The sequence below is a fragment of the Lycium ferocissimum genome, chromosome 10 (genome assembly GCF_029784015.1).
Source record: "Lycium ferocissimum isolate CSIRO_LF1 chromosome 10, AGI_CSIRO_Lferr_CH_V1, whole genome shotgun sequence".
Taxonomy (NCBI): domain Eukaryota; kingdom Viridiplantae; phylum Streptophyta; class Magnoliopsida; order Solanales; family Solanaceae; genus Lycium; species Lycium ferocissimum.
The window spans coordinates 25,009,917-25,029,211 of NC_081351.1; the positions used below are offsets into that span (position 1 = coordinate 25,009,917).

The 19,295-nt window shown below is 36.1% G+C and overlaps 2 protein-coding genes across 2 annotated transcripts; one reads left to right on the forward strand and one right to left on the reverse strand.

Annotated features, from left to right (window-relative positions):
* The first annotated feature begins 2,682 nt into the window (after positions 1–2,682).
* LOC132032954 (UPF0664 stress-induced protein C29B12.11c-like) lies at positions 2,683–6,687 on the forward strand. The gene is made up of 5 exons (XM_059422771.1): positions 2,683–3,006; positions 4,336–4,441; positions 5,672–5,743; positions 5,826–6,028; positions 6,220–6,687. Exons 1-5 carry the CDS (start codon positions 2,897–2,899, stop codon positions 6,278–6,280), a joined length of 552 nt encoding a protein of 183 aa, XP_059278754.1. The 5' UTR covers positions 2,683–2,896; the 3' UTR covers positions 6,281–6,687.
* Positions 6,688–8,695: 2,008 nt separating this feature from the next.
* Positions 8,696–17,446, reverse strand: LOC132032953 (uncharacterized). Its single transcript, XM_059422770.1, has 3 exons — positions 17,055–17,446; positions 15,402–15,647; positions 8,696–9,279 (listed from the first exon to the last, which is right to left on the reverse strand). Exons 1-3 carry the CDS (start codon positions 17,384–17,386, stop codon positions 9,015–9,017), a joined length of 843 nt encoding a protein of 280 aa, XP_059278753.1. The 5' UTR covers positions 17,387–17,446; the 3' UTR covers positions 8,696–9,014.
* Between the last annotated feature and the right edge of the window lie 1,849 nt (positions 17,447–19,295).

Genomic DNA, 19,295 nt, shown 5'->3' on the forward strand with positions numbered 1-19,295 from the left:
AAAACTACAAGTTCAGCAGGTAAATACCCTTTTTAAGGGGGTAAACTAACCGTAAATCTTTTTAAATAGTTAAGCAGATTCTAAGAGGTTGTTAAATGCTTTGAGGATTGGTAATTTCTTTTTGAAATCTTAAATTTTTTTAGAGGATATCGAGCATCTATTTAGTAATTGGACTTCAAAATAAAAAGAAGAGAATGATTTGCTTACCTGGTTTGCTGAAAAAGAATTTCTATGCTTCTTAACAATGCAGCCAGATAAAAAGAAGAAGATAATTTTTGTCTCAAAGACGTGTGGATGGTTCTGTTTCATTGGTTCCCTTGTATAAGGTGCTGCAGAGTGTTTTTCTCCTTTGTTCAACCGAAGGCTCTCTTGTACTGCTTATCCTTGGGGTGCTGTGCCATTGTGATCCTTCTTTATAAAACAAGACACTATTTGCAGAACCCATACACTCTTTTTTGTGAAGATCGCTAGCATCTGAGTGATTTATTAGATTGACTTTCTTGTTTATCAGTACTATTTTCAGAAGGAGGCTTGCAGATATACTGTCCAGTCGGAGTCAGCCAGGAACCCCATATGTGCTAGCTTCTACGTTAGTCCAGTGGAAAGCATCCATTTCAGTATCCAGAATCGGAAATATGTCGGTTGGTAATAGAAGCTTCAGAATGCCAGAGTTGGTTGCATCTAGACTCTTTTCGAATATCTCTGCTAAGCTGCGATATCTTTTGCATGATTCTTTATGTGGTGCAATCAGTGTATAGGGGAAGCTATTGGAGCAGTGCATTTTTGAATTTTGAGTGGAGAGATTCTCAAGGAAGAGCATAGGTAAAAATTGGCAAGTTTAAGGGCTTTGTTAGTCCACAATCCACGAGACATTTCTCAACATTATGTGGAGACTCTGCATTTTGCCTCCTGCCTAAGCATAGGTGGGCAAAGCTATCTCTGATACCTGTGTTGGTGGGAGGTAGCAGGTACCCGGTGGAATAATCAAGGTGCAACAAGTGCCTCCAAATCATACATTGAGCTATCTTTCTCTTGATTTCATGAGCAATGCACTCTTGATGGTTCAGTGGATTGTTTAAGTCCAGTATTCGTATGTTTTATTGACCGGTTTTTTTGGTTCAAAGTTTATTGAACAAAAATTTTGATATTGTAGTGGATCATTAACTTGTAGAGAGATGGGGATATAAGAAATCTGAAATGATACTCCCTCCGTGTCATAATAAGTGATTTTTTAGGTTTTTCAATTTTTTTCAAAATAAGTGGTCTTTAGGATTTGAGAATACTTTGGGTAGATTCTTTAATTGCTATTTAAATAATTAAGATTCATTAACTACTTTTTTTTTTCCTAGGCATTTAATTGTATAAAGCACGATTTGATTAGGGGTAAGTTAGTAAAGCAGTTTCTTAATTTTTATAGAAATGGCTTGATTTAACTTTAAAGAGTATCGTAGAGTTAAAAGAAGCCGAAACATTATGGAACGGAAGGAGTATTTGGTATTAAAAAATTAGTAAATACAGTTCAAAGAGAATTCTAGAGGTTGAAGCATGAGATTCAAGGATCAAAACCAACTATTATTTTGGGGTCAGCTCATGTCAGTAGAGGTCGGATTCAAGATGTCAGCTCTATGGATTCAACGTTTAAGGTTCTTAACCCTGAACCCATTTTACTTTTTAAAGTTATGGGTTCATATCTACTATCTATATAAATTTTAGTGAAAATTTTGTAATAAATTTATGCTCTCCATTTGAAAGTACTGGATTCAGATGAATTTGATACTCAGCTTGAGAGCACACATGTACTGCTTACCAACACCACAATATAGGTAATATTAGGTTTAGTGATAATACGATATTTAAGTTTTCCTATAAACCTCAGATATCTATGGTCCAACTTTAGTGAATAATACTACCTAGTCAATTTGTACTTTAGATTTAAAAAAGCAGAAAAGAAAGAAAAAATTACTAGTCCACAAGATCCAGGGTGAAGTAGCTGGATTAGCTTAGAAAGCTAATACAATTCAACTCAACTTAATTAAAAATATATCGTGACGTTGTAGGTTAGAGAATATCATAATATATAAATCTGTACCATACTCTTCCAAGCCGTATTTTAATTATACTATCAACGCAGGTGGAAAATTGTAATTTGCTGATATAGTGTGACCAACAAGTCGTGTTTGCGTTTCTTTAAACATTTCAAAAATCATTAATCTGACCTACTCATAAATTTATAAATGGAATAAAGTTGATAACGTGAAGATTTTTTATACTGTCAAAGAATTTTTATCATATTATTAAGTAATTAAATACTTAAATATAGAAAATTAACTTGTACAAAACAAATGACCTGAGTGAAATACTTATTTTCAAATCAGTGCATAGCAGTATTTTTCTGCATTGCTGATGCAAATTCTTTTTAGCCTTATATATCAGTTATTAAAAGAAAATGGCAAATGATTCCATTCAATAAGTACGTATTATTAACTTGAAAAATATAGCAACTAATCAGTTGGTTGTCACCATAAAATCATGAGTGTAATTTAAGTTATCATAATATATTATTTTTTTTAGATTACCAATCAATATTATAAAAGAGCTACCTGCAACTGCAAGTGCTTTTGTATTATTTACACAGAGCTTAAACTCAAAACTTTTAAGTGTTAAGGTCAGTTTAAATATATCTCCAAGAATGTAGTATGTAAATCATATAATATTATACTTGTCTTGGTTAAAGGATAGTATTAAGCTGTACACGTGATAAACACGTAAAGAGTAGCCCATAAATACACGGGATTTGAAAATATCAAACCATATAGTAATTTCCAAACAAACAAAGCTCATTTCTGATATAACAATCAATACTTTGGTTTCTTGTTAAAGTTGTACACACTGTAAAATGGCACTGAATCCTAAAGTATTTCCTCATGGAATGCCAGTTCCATTTCTCAATGAATTATTTGTCTTAGCTAATGATGGAGTTGACTTTGAGATTGATAACATTCCAAGGTAACCATTAATTCTTCTTTGAACTCTTCCATTATGTTGTCTTTATTTTAATTTGTTTAATCTTGTTAGTTGATTATTGTTTCGACCCAAAATACTGATATAGTTGTGAAATTAGAATCTTGGGCATAAAAGTTTTAGATAGGAGGTTATGGAGGATATGACTCTAGATAGGAGGTTCTGCAGGACACGAATTAGGGTAGAAGGTTAGTAAGTAGTTGAGTGTTGTCTTACTTATCCTTTCATACTAATAGTTGTAGTGTAGTATTATTCTTGTAGGTCCATGTCTTTCGATTCCTGTGACTATTTGTTATTGCTTGTACTTCGATTATCATATTATTTTGCTTTCTCTAGTATTTCACCATGCCTGTTTATACTGATTTGAATTGCTTGTTCTTGTCTCTAGTACTATTTGATTGTTTCTTTGATTATGTTCTTCTATCTTGCTGCTATTACTGCTTATTATTATTGTTTATTATTCCTGATGTTTTTTCATCTTTACGCAGAGTCGGGAGTCTATCGGGAACGGCCTCTCTACCCGTCGAAAAGGTAGAGATAAGATGCACGTATCTCCTTCCTTCCTCGACACCCACCTGGTGGGATTATACTGGTATGTTGTTGTTGTTGTTGTTGTTGTAAAAGTTTTATGAATAACTGTATGGATTGAAGCATGTATTTGTACACATTTTGCAGTTTGGAAATTAGATGCATTGAGTGTGTGTTTGGTATGAAGGAGAATGTTCTTCACGGAAAAAACATTCCTGTAAAATAAGTTTTTAAAAAAAAAGGCAGCTCGGTGCAATAAGTTCCCTCTATGCGCTGGTCCGGGAAAGGGCCGGACCACAATCCTAAAAAATAAGTAATTTGCTTTTTTTTTTTTTTTTGGTGTTTGGTAAGTAAGCCGAAAAGATATTATCCCTAAGACATTTATATGTCATCTAGAATAACACCATGGAGGTGGGGTGGGGAGTGGGGGTGGGGGGGGGGGGTGGTCAAGGGGTGAGGCGTGGGGAGGAGACAATGAGCTTGGAATGTTGCTTATGAAACTTATTTTCGCTTTTCTCACAAGGGAGGAGCTTGTTTTTCTTGAGAAAACATTTTCCAAAACATTTTGACCAACCTAATATGGGAAAATCTGAAAACATTTTTGAGGAAACTATTTTCCTCCATAGCAAACACAACCTAAGTTTATTGTGTGTGGATGGAGTGGCTGGGTGTTAATTTGTTGTTCTGTATGATTTGATTTCTCACTGTATTTTTTTTTTTTCTCCCTTTTGGGCTTTTTAACCAGTTAATGGATTGACATGAATTGTGAATATTTTGTTTTTGCAGTTTAGGAGTAGTACAAGCAAAAGGAATCATCTATTTATCGAATATCCGTATGGTCTTTGTTGCAAAGAATCCTAGGGACAACTTCACTGCTTTTGACATTCCGTTGGTATGTATAGTGCTCATCTTTCTAGCTTCAACTTGCCTGATTTTTGTAGGAAATATATGCTTTTTGAGTCGTGTGGAAATGGTTCCTGCCCCAGATTCATACCATTGTTCATTTGATTCGTTACTTGTTTATATTTATTTGAATTTATCTGGTAATATTGCAAAATGCAGGACTGATGTCTTTAGGTTCCAGGTTAACAATATGCCCTCTTTTGTTCAAATATCTCACAAATCCATGGTGGCTAGTCAGAGCTAGAGCTTCCCCTATGGGTTCGGTGGAACCCAGTAGGCTCAAATCCGGTATTAGCATATAAAAATCCGCTTAATATGTATAAAAAATTTATACCCAGTAAACTGCATTGTTTAGAATCTAGGACCTACAAAGCAAAATCCAAGTTCTGCCTCTAGTTATAGCCTTATAGGATTTTTCATGTCTTCTAAAGCTACTCTATATTTCAAGTTGGTGTACAAAATCCAGAGGTACTAAACATTTGAATTTTCCCATACTGTGTTTGTGCCTATAGCTGGTAAATGTTATCCAGTTACTTCAAGGTAGCTTCACTTAAGCATTACCACTTGTGTTAAATTCTGCATTTGTTGTCTATACTTTGGGTAATTGTCTTAGACTTGTACAGTTTTCTTGAAGGCCGTTAAGCGCTGAAGCTAGGTGCAAATAGGTTGTCCTCGCTAAACGGCGCTTCTATATAGCCAGTAGCCACAAGGCGTTAAGGTGCACATCTGATTGCCCACAGGCTCTGTCTTTATATTTGCATTCTGCTTAAAGCACTAATAAGCTTCGGTAGTTTTTCCCCACTGTTCACATTTGATTACGCTGGACTTGGATGACTATCTTGAGGTGATGTGAGACAGTTCAAACATTTAGTTCAGTTCAATCTTTTCTTAGTCAAGTTGTGCTTCACTACTTGGTTATATCTTTGTTGTTGTTGCTGCTGTGGCATACTATCTAGATTTTGCTATATTTTTGTGAACCGATTTAAAAACTGGTCGAAGTAGTTGACTATGAGCAGGTGGATCCGGCGTTAAGAGTTAGTCGGGTTCAAAGGAGGTGTGTTCTAATACATACAAACATACACACATATCTATGTGAAGATTCTGTAATTTTGTGCATTATATTGATATCAATTCATGGGTGTTTGTGAGGAGTGGAAGAGGAAACAATTTTTAGAACCGATAAAAGCTTCTGCTGACTCAAATTTACTTCATTCTGCAGCTTTTTGTTTATGGTGAAATATTAAATCAACCAATATTCTCTTGCAAAAACATTTCTGGATATGTAAATCCGGTAAGTAGAATAGATAGATTTACTTATTCATGGACCATATAAGCACAACCTACTTCAGATGACTGATTCTTACCCATTTCAGGTTGTTGTACCAGCTAATGAAAACAATGTCATTCCTCATTCGTTTAAAATTTTGTTCAAGGAATGTGATTGTGAGAATTTCATCCCATTATTTTTCAATTTAATTGGAAAAGTGAGACGACGCTACCGACGGTCAAGGGCAAAGGCTCGTGTAGATCCTCTTCAAGAAGCAAAAGCATCGGTGGATGAGATGACGAGATATGCGTACGTTGCTTTTTGTCTAAGACTTGTTTTAGACCACAAGTTTCAAAAGTCTTTCTTAAACTTTGTGTTCAGTCAAACACCGTCACATAAATTGGGACGGAGGGAGTATTTGATATCATCTTTTCAATATCTTCACTATAAGCATAAACTTGAGATATTTCGTAAAATTCTTATTTTGGTAAACTTTGCAGTTATGTCGACCCCAATGATCCGACAAGTATCTTCTTGCAGCAGCCTACTCCAGAGCCTTGACTAGGGTGTCGTACCTACAGTTCATAGCCTACTGAAAGTTCTATATAGCTCTTGTTTCTGGTTAACCGGATAATGCAACTTGTGCACGAGATGCATCTTTTTGCTTTATTGATGCCTTCAGATCTGTCCATATGGAGAAGAATAGTAAGTTTGTTTTGCAGATGATGCAGGGGCGGAGCTAGGGGCGCAAGGGTGTTCATCCAAACCCCCTTCCCCGGAAAAAAACATTTGTGTATGTAAGCTTAAAAATAACTTTTTATGTATACATAGTAGATGTTAGATGCCATTGGCTTCTTCGTGTGTTTACTTCTTTAAATTTTGGTTCCTTTGGCTTCTTCGTGTGGTTATTTCATGTGAAAATCCTAGCTCCGCCACTCATATGATGTATATACCATTAGCTTCATTCTTATATGGGTCAGCAGAGGTCCCTTTTCCTGTGTGATTTTATGCATAAGTATTAGTTCTGCTTTCTGTTGACAAAGTGAACATTTTAATCTCTTAGCAAATATGTAGCCTGCCCTTTGTGTGAGTAGCACCTTCTGAAGTTGTTCTACATGGTCAGAGGTACACACAGAGTCCTCGACTAATGTATTATCAAAATACGGTCTTAAGTAATTTTCACCTCGTGAGCTAGCTTTTGGGATTTAGTTAGGCCAAAAGTTTCTTTCCTTGATCATTGTGTTGAGCCCTCATCTTATATTATTCACACTCCAAAGGTCTAATCCTGAGTGTGCGGAGGGTATTGAGTCTCACATCAGTGCTTTAGGGATGGAATGGTCTGTTTATACGATCTTCAGCAATTTTCACCCTTGTAAACTAGCTTTGGGAAATGAGTTAGGCCCAATGTCTATTTCTTTATTGTGTGAGAGTCATGCCTATTGCAACTCATTGTTTGATGTTGAGCCCCCATCTTATATTATTGTCCACGATCTAGATGACTAGTGTCCTAAGCTTGCAAGGTGTTGAGTCCCACATCGGTGCTTTAGCAGTGAGATGGTCCCTTTATACGGTTTTAAGCAATCTTTACCTCATGAACTAGCTTTTGAGATTGAGTTATGTCCAAGGTCCATTTCTTTACCGGAAAAAGTAAATAGAAACTATCTCGAGCAATCCTTGAACACATGGTTCATTAGGCCTTAGAAATGTTTACTGCAGCATTTGTTTAGTCCAAAAAACATTAATTCATAGTGAACCTTATTATGTGTCCATAAAAAGCAACTAAAGGGAGTACTTATTACTTCATGTCGAAAATGCAGCCATGACAAATAAAACAGCACATAATTTCAAATCTCAGGATACAACACTCTTTGTTGAAGGAGTAAAAGTTCCACTCGATAAATACATGACACATGTTTTAACCAAAGGTACATATAACAGATGTTTTATTCAAATAAAATAGAGGTTTCCTCCAATATATTCTCCTTTCATGTGATCAATGCTTCTTCTTAGCTTTTATCATTATATGCAGCACATCTCTGAGCTACAACCTCTGCAGTAACACTGAAAAGTACCACAATTATAGCAAGAACAAGTAGTCTCTGGCCTTTTACGCATGCCTACTCCGCTCAGCAAATTCGTTAGCTTTTCTATTTCATGCCCGTTCCGTTCAGGAGAAACTTGTACACCAAATCCGATTTCATCCCCCCTCTGCTCAGGAATGAAGTCTACATCAATTCCTTTAGAAGTCGTAGAAGCGTAATTATTAGCTACAAGTTTGTCGTCACCAATGCTATTGGATTCTGCTGCACTCGTAACGTGAAAGTCATTAAGTGCCAAAATCATCATCAACAACGTCATGGCTGCTGCTGGTACCTTTTTTGCCATGGTTAGTAGTACTAATTAAGTTGATGAAAATGAAATTTAACCACTGATGTCAATGTGCTTGGTCCAAACTATTACTCGGATCAGTTTATATACAAAATTTAACATATATGATTTGGCCGAATTGTTTATTAAGAGATTCCTTAGTTCGCCTCGACAAGCGAACAGCTCAAGAAATGCTAGCAAAGCATGCGAATTATGCATATAGAAATGTACGTTTTATGCTGTCAGCTGATCACATGAAACAGCTCAAGAAATGTACGTTTTACTACCCTCCCCAAACCACACTTGTGGGATTACACTGGGTATGTCGTCGCTGTAAATGGTTCACTATAGTTCTTTACAATTTGACTAGGAGAAAATAACTCTGCAACGATCTATTGTGTTTTATTTTAAGATCTTTTACGTGTAATGATCTCTCCGCTCTTTGTAAGAGGGAGTTAAAAACTTTATCTGTGTTAAAAACTCTATTTCTGCCATTAAAGAGAGCTTCTTCTCCGTATTCATATTCATAAATGAATAAAAAAAAAATTAAAAAAAATCTTCCTGTAAGCAGAAAACCGAGCGCAACAAGAACTACAGCAACCATTACTGTCAGGTTCAAAAATGAACTTTATTTAACAAAAATAATGTCAGTTAAAATACAACTGAATTGTTGTGTGTTTCTTGTATAACAATCTTTAACATTGCATGAATCACAAGAACACCAACAGAAGCAGAACATATTGAACTAATTAAGCTCAATATGGATGAAATCCAGTTAGATTGTAATGCCCTTTATACATACAAGCTCTCTTCCAAGTCATAAGTCTCGTCACCCATACGAAATCTATTTAACCAAATATACTTGTTATAGCTGCATCACCAACTCGCCAAGAAAATATACAGGCTTCTTTTTTAGTGATGCCAGACCTTAAGAGCTGTTTTCCTCTTTTACCTCGGCAATCTCTAAATTTGCTTTTTGTGCAGCTCTTCTTCTGTTTTGGATCTGGCTAACATATTCAGCAACAATAACATGAAACTTGGGGGCTAGTTTACTTGTGTTAGAGACGTTAAGGCCTGCCTTCTTTAAAGCCCGTGTCACATGCTTTTCAGCCTTCTGAAAATGAAGAGCGCAGTAGGAAGGAACGGTAGACCTCAATATTGGCTTCCCACAAAGTATGGGCCCTGTTGGCGAACTGCAAAATGAAGCGATTAACAAGCATGATCAATAAGTAATACTACCTCTCATGGCCAGTCACCTCTCCCTGATAGGCTCATATTACAGCAAAAAGGTGCAAATTAGCTATTGTAGTGAAAAGTCTGCTCATGTGCTGGACACCAAAACTAAATCATATGAAACAAAGCATCATATATATTACACTATAAAGACTATATACAAGAAAAGAGGAGAGTCACAGGTTGTAGTCCTACTATACTCCATGATTCATAACACAAGAAGTGCCCTATCATACATTCGACCATGCCTCAGTGTGCAAGCTACCGCAACACCAAGCATCGCATGTTCTTAATGTGCTCGTGCGCCCATTGGCACCACTGGCCTGCCGATAGACCAACTGACCAGCCAGCACACACCACCAATAAGAGCCAATGTCAGTCACACATAGCAACAAGACTAGCACACTGTAATGTGTGGCATCGAGACAAGCGACCCTAAATCAGGCCACTCACCCACAGCGCTCTACATATTGAAGGAGTTCACTGCAGTCCTAGCTCCAGCTTTCTTGTATATACAATTGCTTGTACATTCTAAAGTCTAGTACACCTGTCACTTGGATTAGTTTTTAAAAGGAAAATCGAGTAGTCTTCTAGCAAGTGAAATAATTAATTTTTACACCTAATTGTGACTCTAAAGCATCAAATTATTACACTAATTTAATTTTTACTAATTGCACATGTTTAGTAGGATGAGAGCTACCTATAGCTATATCCTTATCCATCAAAGAGATCTATTTAGTTTCAAAATGGCTGTCTGGATTCTCATCCTGCATCCCAGTTAAGGATGGACGAGAAAAACAGAGAAGACAATGTCTCCCGAAGGATTATCCTATTTCCAAGTGCAAACAGACCTGTTTAGAAGGACAAGATGAAGGCACAATGGTAGGCATTCTACATACTTGGAATATTGCGGCGGAGTCCCAAAAGTTGAATAACAGTGGGACTTTGCTGGTAACTTCAGCAAGAGGTGATGACGGCCAGGTAATTCAATATTTTGCAAGAAGAGAAGAGTGCTGGTATATCAATTGAAACAAGGTGAAGCACACAGACAGGCTCTTATACTTATTTTGTAACGACCCGTTTGGTCGTTATTGCTTTTTTGATGCTTTTGACCCTTTCCCAAGCTTGTTTAGCTCACATTTGACCAGGGGGGACCGTTGACCCTCAACCTAAAAAAAGAATTTAAATGACTACTGAAGGCACCAGGGAACTCAAGAGTTTATAGTGTTCCAAGTATACAGGCGGAGAATTACGAAGTCCACAAGAGGCGTAGAGATTCTACATGGATCAGAAAAAGACATTTCATTGTGGGGCTCTTCCTACACTATAAACCATCCAATTTTTTTTTTTTTTTTTGTTGGGATCAAGTACTATAAACCATCCAATTATGTTCAACTCGATTGCTTAGAATCAGAAAATTAAGTAAAACCAACATGAGGAGGGTAATGATCCTTAAATTATGGGTTAAGGATAATTCCAAACCTAAAGAAATGACATATTTGCCAACCAAAAAAAAACGGAAGATACTAGGGAGTCGCAGGTAGCTTACTCCAGGAAAGGCGGGTTCAATCTCAAAAACTTCATACGAATAAGATGTACTAGGTACATATGTACAATTTTCTTTGAGAAGAAGGTGCATCCATAAAGTTACAACGATGGTGATGGCTAATAGATGAGAAATGGTAATTAGACCTCTCAATTGACAAGCCAAAATGCTTCCATAGAGGAAGATTTTAAATGTACAATGCTAGTACACGAAACAAAGTAGGTTCGCGTGGGCTTTGGTGCAACGGCAGAGGTAGCACAAGATGGAATGTGTCTTAGACGTACGCCACAAGTTCAAACGCTGGCTAGTGAACAAGCTTTGCATTTAAGCTGATAAGGAAGACCCATTATCCGCCGAGTTCCAAAACTGGAAACAACGGAATTCTCAGTCATCAAAAAATAATAAAAACACCACATTTGGGAATCTCTCCATTACTTATACAAAGCATGGTGGTTTCATCACCTTTTAGGATCCAATTTACTGCAAAATTTGACGTTGAATTTGGCAGAAATTTATGGGTTTAACCATTAATGATGGTCAATATCTTAAGGAAGCTTTAAGCATAAACGGGCTGGAACGGAATGAATAACAAGGAAGTAGTTCGTAAATCCGAAGAGAAGGAAAAGATAGAACTCTAGGAATCAGAGGTAGATCCCACGGGCATCATCCCATGAGGTTGGAAAATTAGAATTCCATGGCATAATTCAATACTAAAGATAGTTGCTGAGGAGTGAACTCCAATGATCATACTACAACAACAACAACAGCATAACCGGTGTAATAGGAAGGGGATGTGGGGAGGATGTTGTTTATGCAGCCTTACCCCTACCTTGTGAAGGTAGAGAGGTTGTTTCATAGACCTTGGCTCAAATAAAGCATATCGAAATCAGTAAGAAAAGGAAATACAATAGTGAAGAAACCATATTAAAAAAAATGGAAAAGAGAAACAATAGCAACAACAAATATTACGATAACCGAAGCAAAGGATACACTAGGTACTAAAAAATCAAAGCATAAGATAGTAGGAGAGTACTAATAACACTACTAATAGGGGAAACTAGACAACGCTCAACTACCTATCCTTCTACCCTAATCCAGGGTCATGTCCTTGGTAAGCTACAGGTGTGCCATGTCCTGTCTAATCACCTCTCCCCAATACTTCTTCGGCCTACCTCTAACTCTCTTAAGACCCCCCATAGCCAACCTCTCACACCTCCTTACTGGGGCCATCTATACGTCTCCTCTTCACATGCCCGAACCATCTCGGTCTCACCTCCCTCATCTTGTCCACCACGGAGCCACTCCCAACTTAACCCGAATAACTTGGTTCCTCACCCTATCTCTCCTAGTATGCCAGACATCCATCTCAACATCCTCATTTCTGCTATTTTCATCTTCTGGACGTGTGAGTTCTTGACCGGCCAACGCTCCGCCCCCATACAATGAAACCGAATGATCATAAGGCATTGATATACACGCACCATACGACCTAATCCTAGCGGTAAAGGCTATCAGAACATAAGTGAACCCAACTACCTATAGTGCTTCTACTTAACTTCCAAGCCTTCCAGAACCATAACTACTCTCACACAATTTTTTAATCTGCTAGGTATGACAACAATTTTTGCACAAGGTAAAATATATCGGGAAATCCTCACAAAAGATTCCAGAAAAATAGAGAGCATTAAAATAGAAGAAAAAAAGGAACTACTTTGGAGTTTAGACTAATCATGTAAGCTGCAAACACCCATCTTCAATAAAATGGTTCTCACATTTTGCTTGAACCTTGGACTACCCACATTTTCAAGCCTAATCTGTTATTTTTCATTCATTTTCCCGTGCAAGGTATGACGATTCAAAAATTCAAATGTAAGTGACAGGAGACTGTTTCTAGTTGTAACTATTTTTTGTGGTCCAGTTTGAAAGAGAAACAACAAACGCTTTGAAGATGTTAAATTGCATATAGTGCAATTTGTGTGCATTAGGCTATTATATTGTAGCGTAAGAGTCCTACCATGGAAGTACTCGAACATATTTGGAACTTCCCAAAACTTCCTTTCATTGCAGTGACTAAACTAGTCTTTGGATCCCATTGATTTAGCTTTTCCCTCCATATTGTCGCCATCTAAGTGCTTATGTGAGTGTAAATATGATTAGTCTATCTCATTCCCAATGTCGTCTTTACTTTATCTAACACCTTGGTGCAACCATTTAGGTTTAACTTTTTATATTTTCACTTTACCAATCACCCAAGAGAAGGAAACAAATACTCCTTCCCCCACCTTTTACAAACTTCAAAAGACTTTTGTCATCAGATCCCATTACGATAGGTTAAAGATACTAACAGGATATTTCTGTTTCGATGAAACAACAAAGAGCACATGATTTATCAAAGTTAACCGGCAAATTCCCGGCTGCTATTTAAAAAAAAAAATCATTAAATAAAGGGCAAAAGCGGGCCATGTACAAAAAGTTTACCGAAAAATAGAAACCTTACAAAAAGACATGATTTTCTATGAATGACACCCAATCTTCTTTACATATAGGGACCTCATGGGTGCATCCTGCTCCTATTCTATTTCAACAGGTCAGGTATTATAGTTGACTTTGAGATACGTTTTCTGGGTAATTGGCTTGGAGATATAATGGAAGAAGGCAGATCATGACACTAAGTAATCACCTCCAACTATGAAGCAGATAAAGGAAGATGGATTAGTGGTGCTAGCACTTAAAAAAAATGGATGGATTAATGGTGCCTGCACTAGTTCTTATGGAAAGTCATAATGAAAGGATGGGATCTTCATAAAGCAGCCAGCTTGAAGGTAGGGAAGAGAAGCAGGTGAAAAGTCTGGGATGATCATTGGAGAAAGAAGCTCCCGTAAGAAACAACTTGTCATTGCTACACTATGGCAATAAAATAAGTCAACGGTTCTACGTCCATGGTAAAGTCGAGAACAAAGTGTTGAATGCACACCCATCTTCATAGAATCCTTTCAAGACATGGAGACATCTTGAAATTCAGCAAATAGAGTACTGACAAGAATTTAAATTTTAACCGAAAAATTATATGCTGCTATAATATGGATTTTTGGACTGAAGAAGGAGATTTCTTTTAAGGCTAAGCTAAAAAAGAGCAGAGACTTTGATGGTAGTCCAGCTTGATTTTGGAGAGATTACCCAAGTGTTTGCTTGGCTGGTTCGAGCTACACAAGACACGTACTAATTGTAAAATAGGCAATTGCGGACATCCTAAGGTTATAGCACTTTATGTTTGAGCAAATAAAAGTAAAAGAACTCCCAATAAAATTGATATATAGTGCAATTTTGTTTAGGAGGCAGAGCACAAATATACATGCAACTGTTTGATACATTTTGAGGCTACCATGGACCAATGGTTCTTTCAAGCTGGTGTTTTAGTAGAAGAGCTGGATCGCATATATCGATTAGAGAAATAAAAGGAGACAAATGGAGGAAGAACATGCATATGTGAAGTAAGGAGCAGCACTGGCATGTGTAAGCAGCCCTCCATGGCAACAGGATATAGACAAAGATGAGAACTGCGAAGCAAGCTAATTGAGCCCAACTTTATTGTTCATAAAGCATTTCACGTCAATGTCAATTTGGTAAATTATTTTAAATGAAATGTCAGTTCGCTTCATAAATGGAAATAATAACAAAGGGCTACGAGTGTCCATGCATAAGCACAACAAAAATGAAGCCAAAATTATCTAAGTTGGGCTCACACAGTAGTTGAGTAAAAGACACGATCACCAAACAAGTTTTTTTCATTTAATGCCCTCACCAAAGCTGACCCCTATAATTTCAGATTGACATAGATGGTCGATTGATTGATTTAATAAGAGCCATAGCCAAAAAGATTAATCATTAAAATGAACACATTATGCACAAGCAAGAACTAGAACAACATTAGCAGACTTTTACTAACAAGTCACAACTTGGTAGATTGCAGCTCTAGATCCAGTGAACGCAACCAATTTCATTTGTTAAAGCTATTATCTTAAAAAATACCAGAAATACCAGTAAATATAAAAAATATATAGATTCTGCATTAGCAAAGTTCCCTTTGAGTAAAAAAGATGAGATCTTTTTGTTATATGTAAGCAAAATAATGACCAGTTTTATGTCAAACAATAAAGCACTAAATTAGGCGCATGATTCTGCTTCAGAAACAACTCACAATGGACGCATTTGTAAGACACGGAGTACTCTCCAAGCAAGATATTCTTGCGTGCATATCCATACAAGAAACTATACGTGCATATCCATAAAAGAAACTATCTTTTTCCACTGTTTGCACATTTCGCATAATGATTATACTCAGGATAATTAAATAGCAAGGATACTATATATTCCTTGTTTTGATAAGGTAATAACAAGTAGTGCTATATACGCATATCTAATCGAGAGACACAGACATATGAAAAGACATTTTTATTCAAAAGCTTAGCAATATGCAAAATATTAAGATATAAATGTATGAAACACAAAGAAAAAAGAAAAGAATAGCAAGCAAACCTTTTGATAGCATAATTGCAAGCCTTGTATAGTTTCTGTTTGGAATCCGACAATATATGCATGTGACAGAACCTCGTAAGCGCCATTGCCTTCGACTTGCAGCCATGAACCCCACACGTATTACTGTTAACCGCATTGCTATTATCTTCATCTTTATTATTCTTATCTTCATCTTCCTGAAATGTACTCATTCCAAATTTCCAGCAATACTCTCTGTGCTTGAGCTTAACTTCCTCCATTAACGACCTGTTAGGAAAATAACATTTTATATTTCTAAATTATTGGTAAATTATACTCCATTTTTTGTCTTGATAATATATGACTCACCATGTTTAGCTTTCAATAAATTAAAGGCATAATACATAGATAAACACTTAAAACTTTGCCTGTAGTGGCAACTAAACACTCCAACTTTGAGAATGCACATCTAGACACCTCAACTCGTCCCCCACTATGTCAGACTGTCATTTGAACACTCCAACTTACAAAATGGTCATCTAGACACCTCCAAAGTTTATGTGCCACGTCAGCGTCGGGTGTCCATTAGATACAGGTGAGACGAGTTGAAGTGTCTAAATGTGCATTCTCAACGCTGGAATGTTTAGTTGCAAGTTGAGGTTAAGTTAAGGTATCTGATTATGCATTATGCCTAAATTAAAATGCACTCCCTCCGTCTTAATTTAAGTGTCTTAATTTGACTACGCACGAAGTTTAAGAAATAAAGAGAGCATCTTGTGGTCTTAAATTAAAGATAGGTTAAATGTACCAAAATGCCCTCTTAAACATGTCTATGTGGAAAGTCGGAATTAGATAGTTGTCAGAAAAGGAGCGAGACATTCTTTTTTTTTTTTTTTTTGGGGGGGGGGGGGGGGGGGGGGGGGCATAACACTATTGTTTATGGAGAAAATATTTACCTGAAATGGCACTTTTATACATTATTATACACTTTCATGCACGTTTATACATTTCTAAGTAAATGTATAATGTTGTATATCGTGTGTATAAACACTGTTGCCGGAAAAAAAGTTGGCTATGTGGATGTAAATTAAAGATATGGCTACATGAATGTAATGTATTATGCTGGATTGTACTTGAAATTATCCCTTCTCTTTTAAACGGACTAAATAGGAAAGTAATTATACATTATTATACACTTTCATACACGTTTATACATTGTCTACAGTAAGTGTATAATGTTGTATATCATGTGTATAAACACTGTTGCCAAAAAAAAAAAAAAAAGTAAATACGGTTACATGGATGTAATATTTTATGTTAGATTGTATATTATTGAAATTATCCCTTATTTTTTTAAACGGACTAACTAAGAAAGCAAGACAAACAAATTGAAACAGAGTAATTACAAAAAATGCACAATTTCAATTAATACGAAAGTGCACAATTACAAAAAATGCATAATTTTATACAGGTTTATACATTGTCTACAGTAAGTGTATAATGCTATATATTATTGAAATGAAACAGAGTAATTCCATGGATGTAATTATATGGATGTAATATTTTATGCTGGATTGTATATTATTGAAATTATCACTTATTTTTTAAACGGACTGAATAAAAAAGTAAGACAAACAAATTGAAACAGAGTAATTACAAAAAATGCACAATTTCAATTAATGAAAAAATGATTACCAGTAACAATCTCTATATATACGTTGTAATTGCTTAGTCCTTCGATGCCTTCGTTTTAAAACTTCCATTCGGGTCAAAAATTTGGACCGGGCCAAAATAGCATCTTCTTCACATCCATCAATTTTGATCACCGGCGTTAACGAATTTGAAGAAGAAGATGGACGGGTCGGGTCGGGCATATCGGGTTCTAATGAAGCGATACGTGAATTGTTGGTTGTTGATCTGTTGAAATTGATGGTGGGTTTTATGTCAATTTTGTTAGGGTTAGGGTTAAGATTTGAATTGGGGTTTATTTGACGGTGGTGATTGGCGGTGCTGGTGGCCGGGGACATTTTATGTGGGGTGATGAGTTTGAAGGATTTTAATGGTTGAGTTATTATGCAATCAATTTAACAAACGACACAATAGTACAACGCCGAAAAATATTTAAAATGAAAAGTGTAATGGGACTTTAGATCCCTTTGATTATTACTAAATTCTGATTTATTTAGTCCTTATATGTATGACGACTAAGTACATTACTCTTTAATTAATTGAAATGTACATTTTGAATTTCTTTATTTTGTAATATTTATAAATTTATCATAATTATATTACTCACATATTTTGTTATTATTTCTATATTTGACGGTATTATAAATTTATAAATAGTTAAATATAGCTAAAAAAAGGGTTTCAAGTTGTATTCGCTATACCCATTCGTTGTAGATTAAATATAGTTCTTTTTCTGATGTATTGACTAATATAATCGATTGTATACTTTTATTATATTTTTTGAATACAAAGACAAATATTCACTCTTTTCATTTTAAATTCGTTATTAAAGAAATAAAATTAACAAATACACTCAAAAACGAATACAAGAAAAAAAAATACACAAAACATTTGTACACCAAAAAATTAATGAATACAGAATTGTATTTTAATGAATACACTAAAAAAAATGATTTTCATACCACCTTCCACCACAAAGCAAAATCGGACTAGAACAACCCACATTTTCACTACCATTGTCACTATGCCCTCAACCTATCTTCACCATCTCCGCCATACAATGACAACCGCTGTCGTTAACATATTCAATATCTTCCTGAATGCAGATTAAAATACAAGGAGAAAGATGATGTGTATGACAATCTTACTTGAAATCATATCGGGATGGACAATCGATACTAAAAAAGATATGGACGTTTCTAAAGACATTGTAAGAGTCACTTATTTTTTACGAAAAGATTCGTGTCATTGAGTTGAAGCACTATTTTTCTAAAAACCTTTACTCGTTGTTCTTATTGCAGCTAATAGTTAGCTTAACAACTAACGAAATAGCTTTCTAAAGACATTGAGGAACATTATTGATCCATTGAGTTGAAGCGGTTTTTTCTAATGAATGTTTGGATGGTTTGCTTAGGACATTAATGGAGCTATGCATAAGATGTCTTTTCGGACGAACCATCGAAATGTCCTTATGTGGAAGACTTGATATGGATCTATCCCAGACGAGTATTGAACGAGTTAATTGCAGCAACGGCGGTTGTCATTGTATGGCGGAGATGGATGGTAGTGCCGGCGAAGATGGTAAATATAGTTTGAAAGGCATGGTGACAATGGAAGTGAAGATGTGGGTTGGAGGTGTGAGGTGGCATGCCACATGGTGTCCACCTCACCAAGGTGGCATGCCACATGTCCACGTTGGTCAACTTTAACGGTGGAGGGGTATATTTGTGTCCAAAGTATAACATGAGAGGTATAGTTGGACCCAACGTATAACGAGGGGTATAGTTGACACTTTTCCGATAGTACAGGGTATATTTGACCCTTTTCCATTAAATATAACATATTTTCTATATGAATGGACAAAAACATATGCTTTAAGTAATTGAAACAACTTAACATGTTTAGTCATATATCACAAAGATAAAAACAAATCTACCAATAAGAAAACCAATAGTGTTAGTTTTCACATAAAAAGGTTTTGAATTACAAAGATACACAAAATGTAGCAAATAACATCTAATAGTGACAGTGCATAATCGTCGCTACTACCTCTGCTGCCACAAGCAAAGGAGATAGGTGGCGGGAAGAGAGACCTAAATGGGTTAGGGTAGTGAGATGGCATGCCACGTGATGTCCCCTCACCGACTTGTCAGTGCCATGTCATATCTATTGTCCACCTTGGACAATTTTAACGGATGAGGGGTATATTTAGACCGAAAGTATAACGATAGGAGTATATTTGCACCC

What these genes read in the sequence shown, in the direction of transcription:
- LOC132032953 (XM_059422770.1), bottom strand. Translation starts at nt 17,386, where the DNA reads ATGTCCCCGGCCACCAGCACCGCCAATCACCACCGTCAAATAAACCCC. An exon ending in ATATATAGAGATTGTTACTG is followed by an intron (nt 15,648 to 17,054) that starts GTAATCATTTTT and finishes TTTTCCTAACAG; the next exon opens with GTCGTTAATGGAGGAAGTTA. An exon ending in TGCAATTATGCTATCAAAAG is followed by an intron (nt 9,280 to 15,401) that starts GTTTGCTTGCTA and finishes TTCATTTTGCAG; the next exon opens with TTCGCCAACAGGGCCCATAC.
- LOC132032954 (XM_059422771.1), top strand. Translation starts at nt 2,897, where the DNA reads ATGGCACTGAATCCTAAAGTATTTCCTCATGGAATGCCAGTTCCATTT. An exon ending in GAGATTGATAACATTCCAAG is followed by an intron (nt 3,007 to 4,335) that starts GTAACCATTAAT and finishes TTGTTTTTGCAG; the next exon opens with TTTAGGAGTAGTACAAGCAA. An exon ending in TTTCTGGATATGTAAATCCG is followed by an intron (nt 5,744 to 5,825) that starts GTAAGTAGAATA and finishes TACCCATTTCAG; the next exon opens with GTTGTTGTACCAGCTAATGA.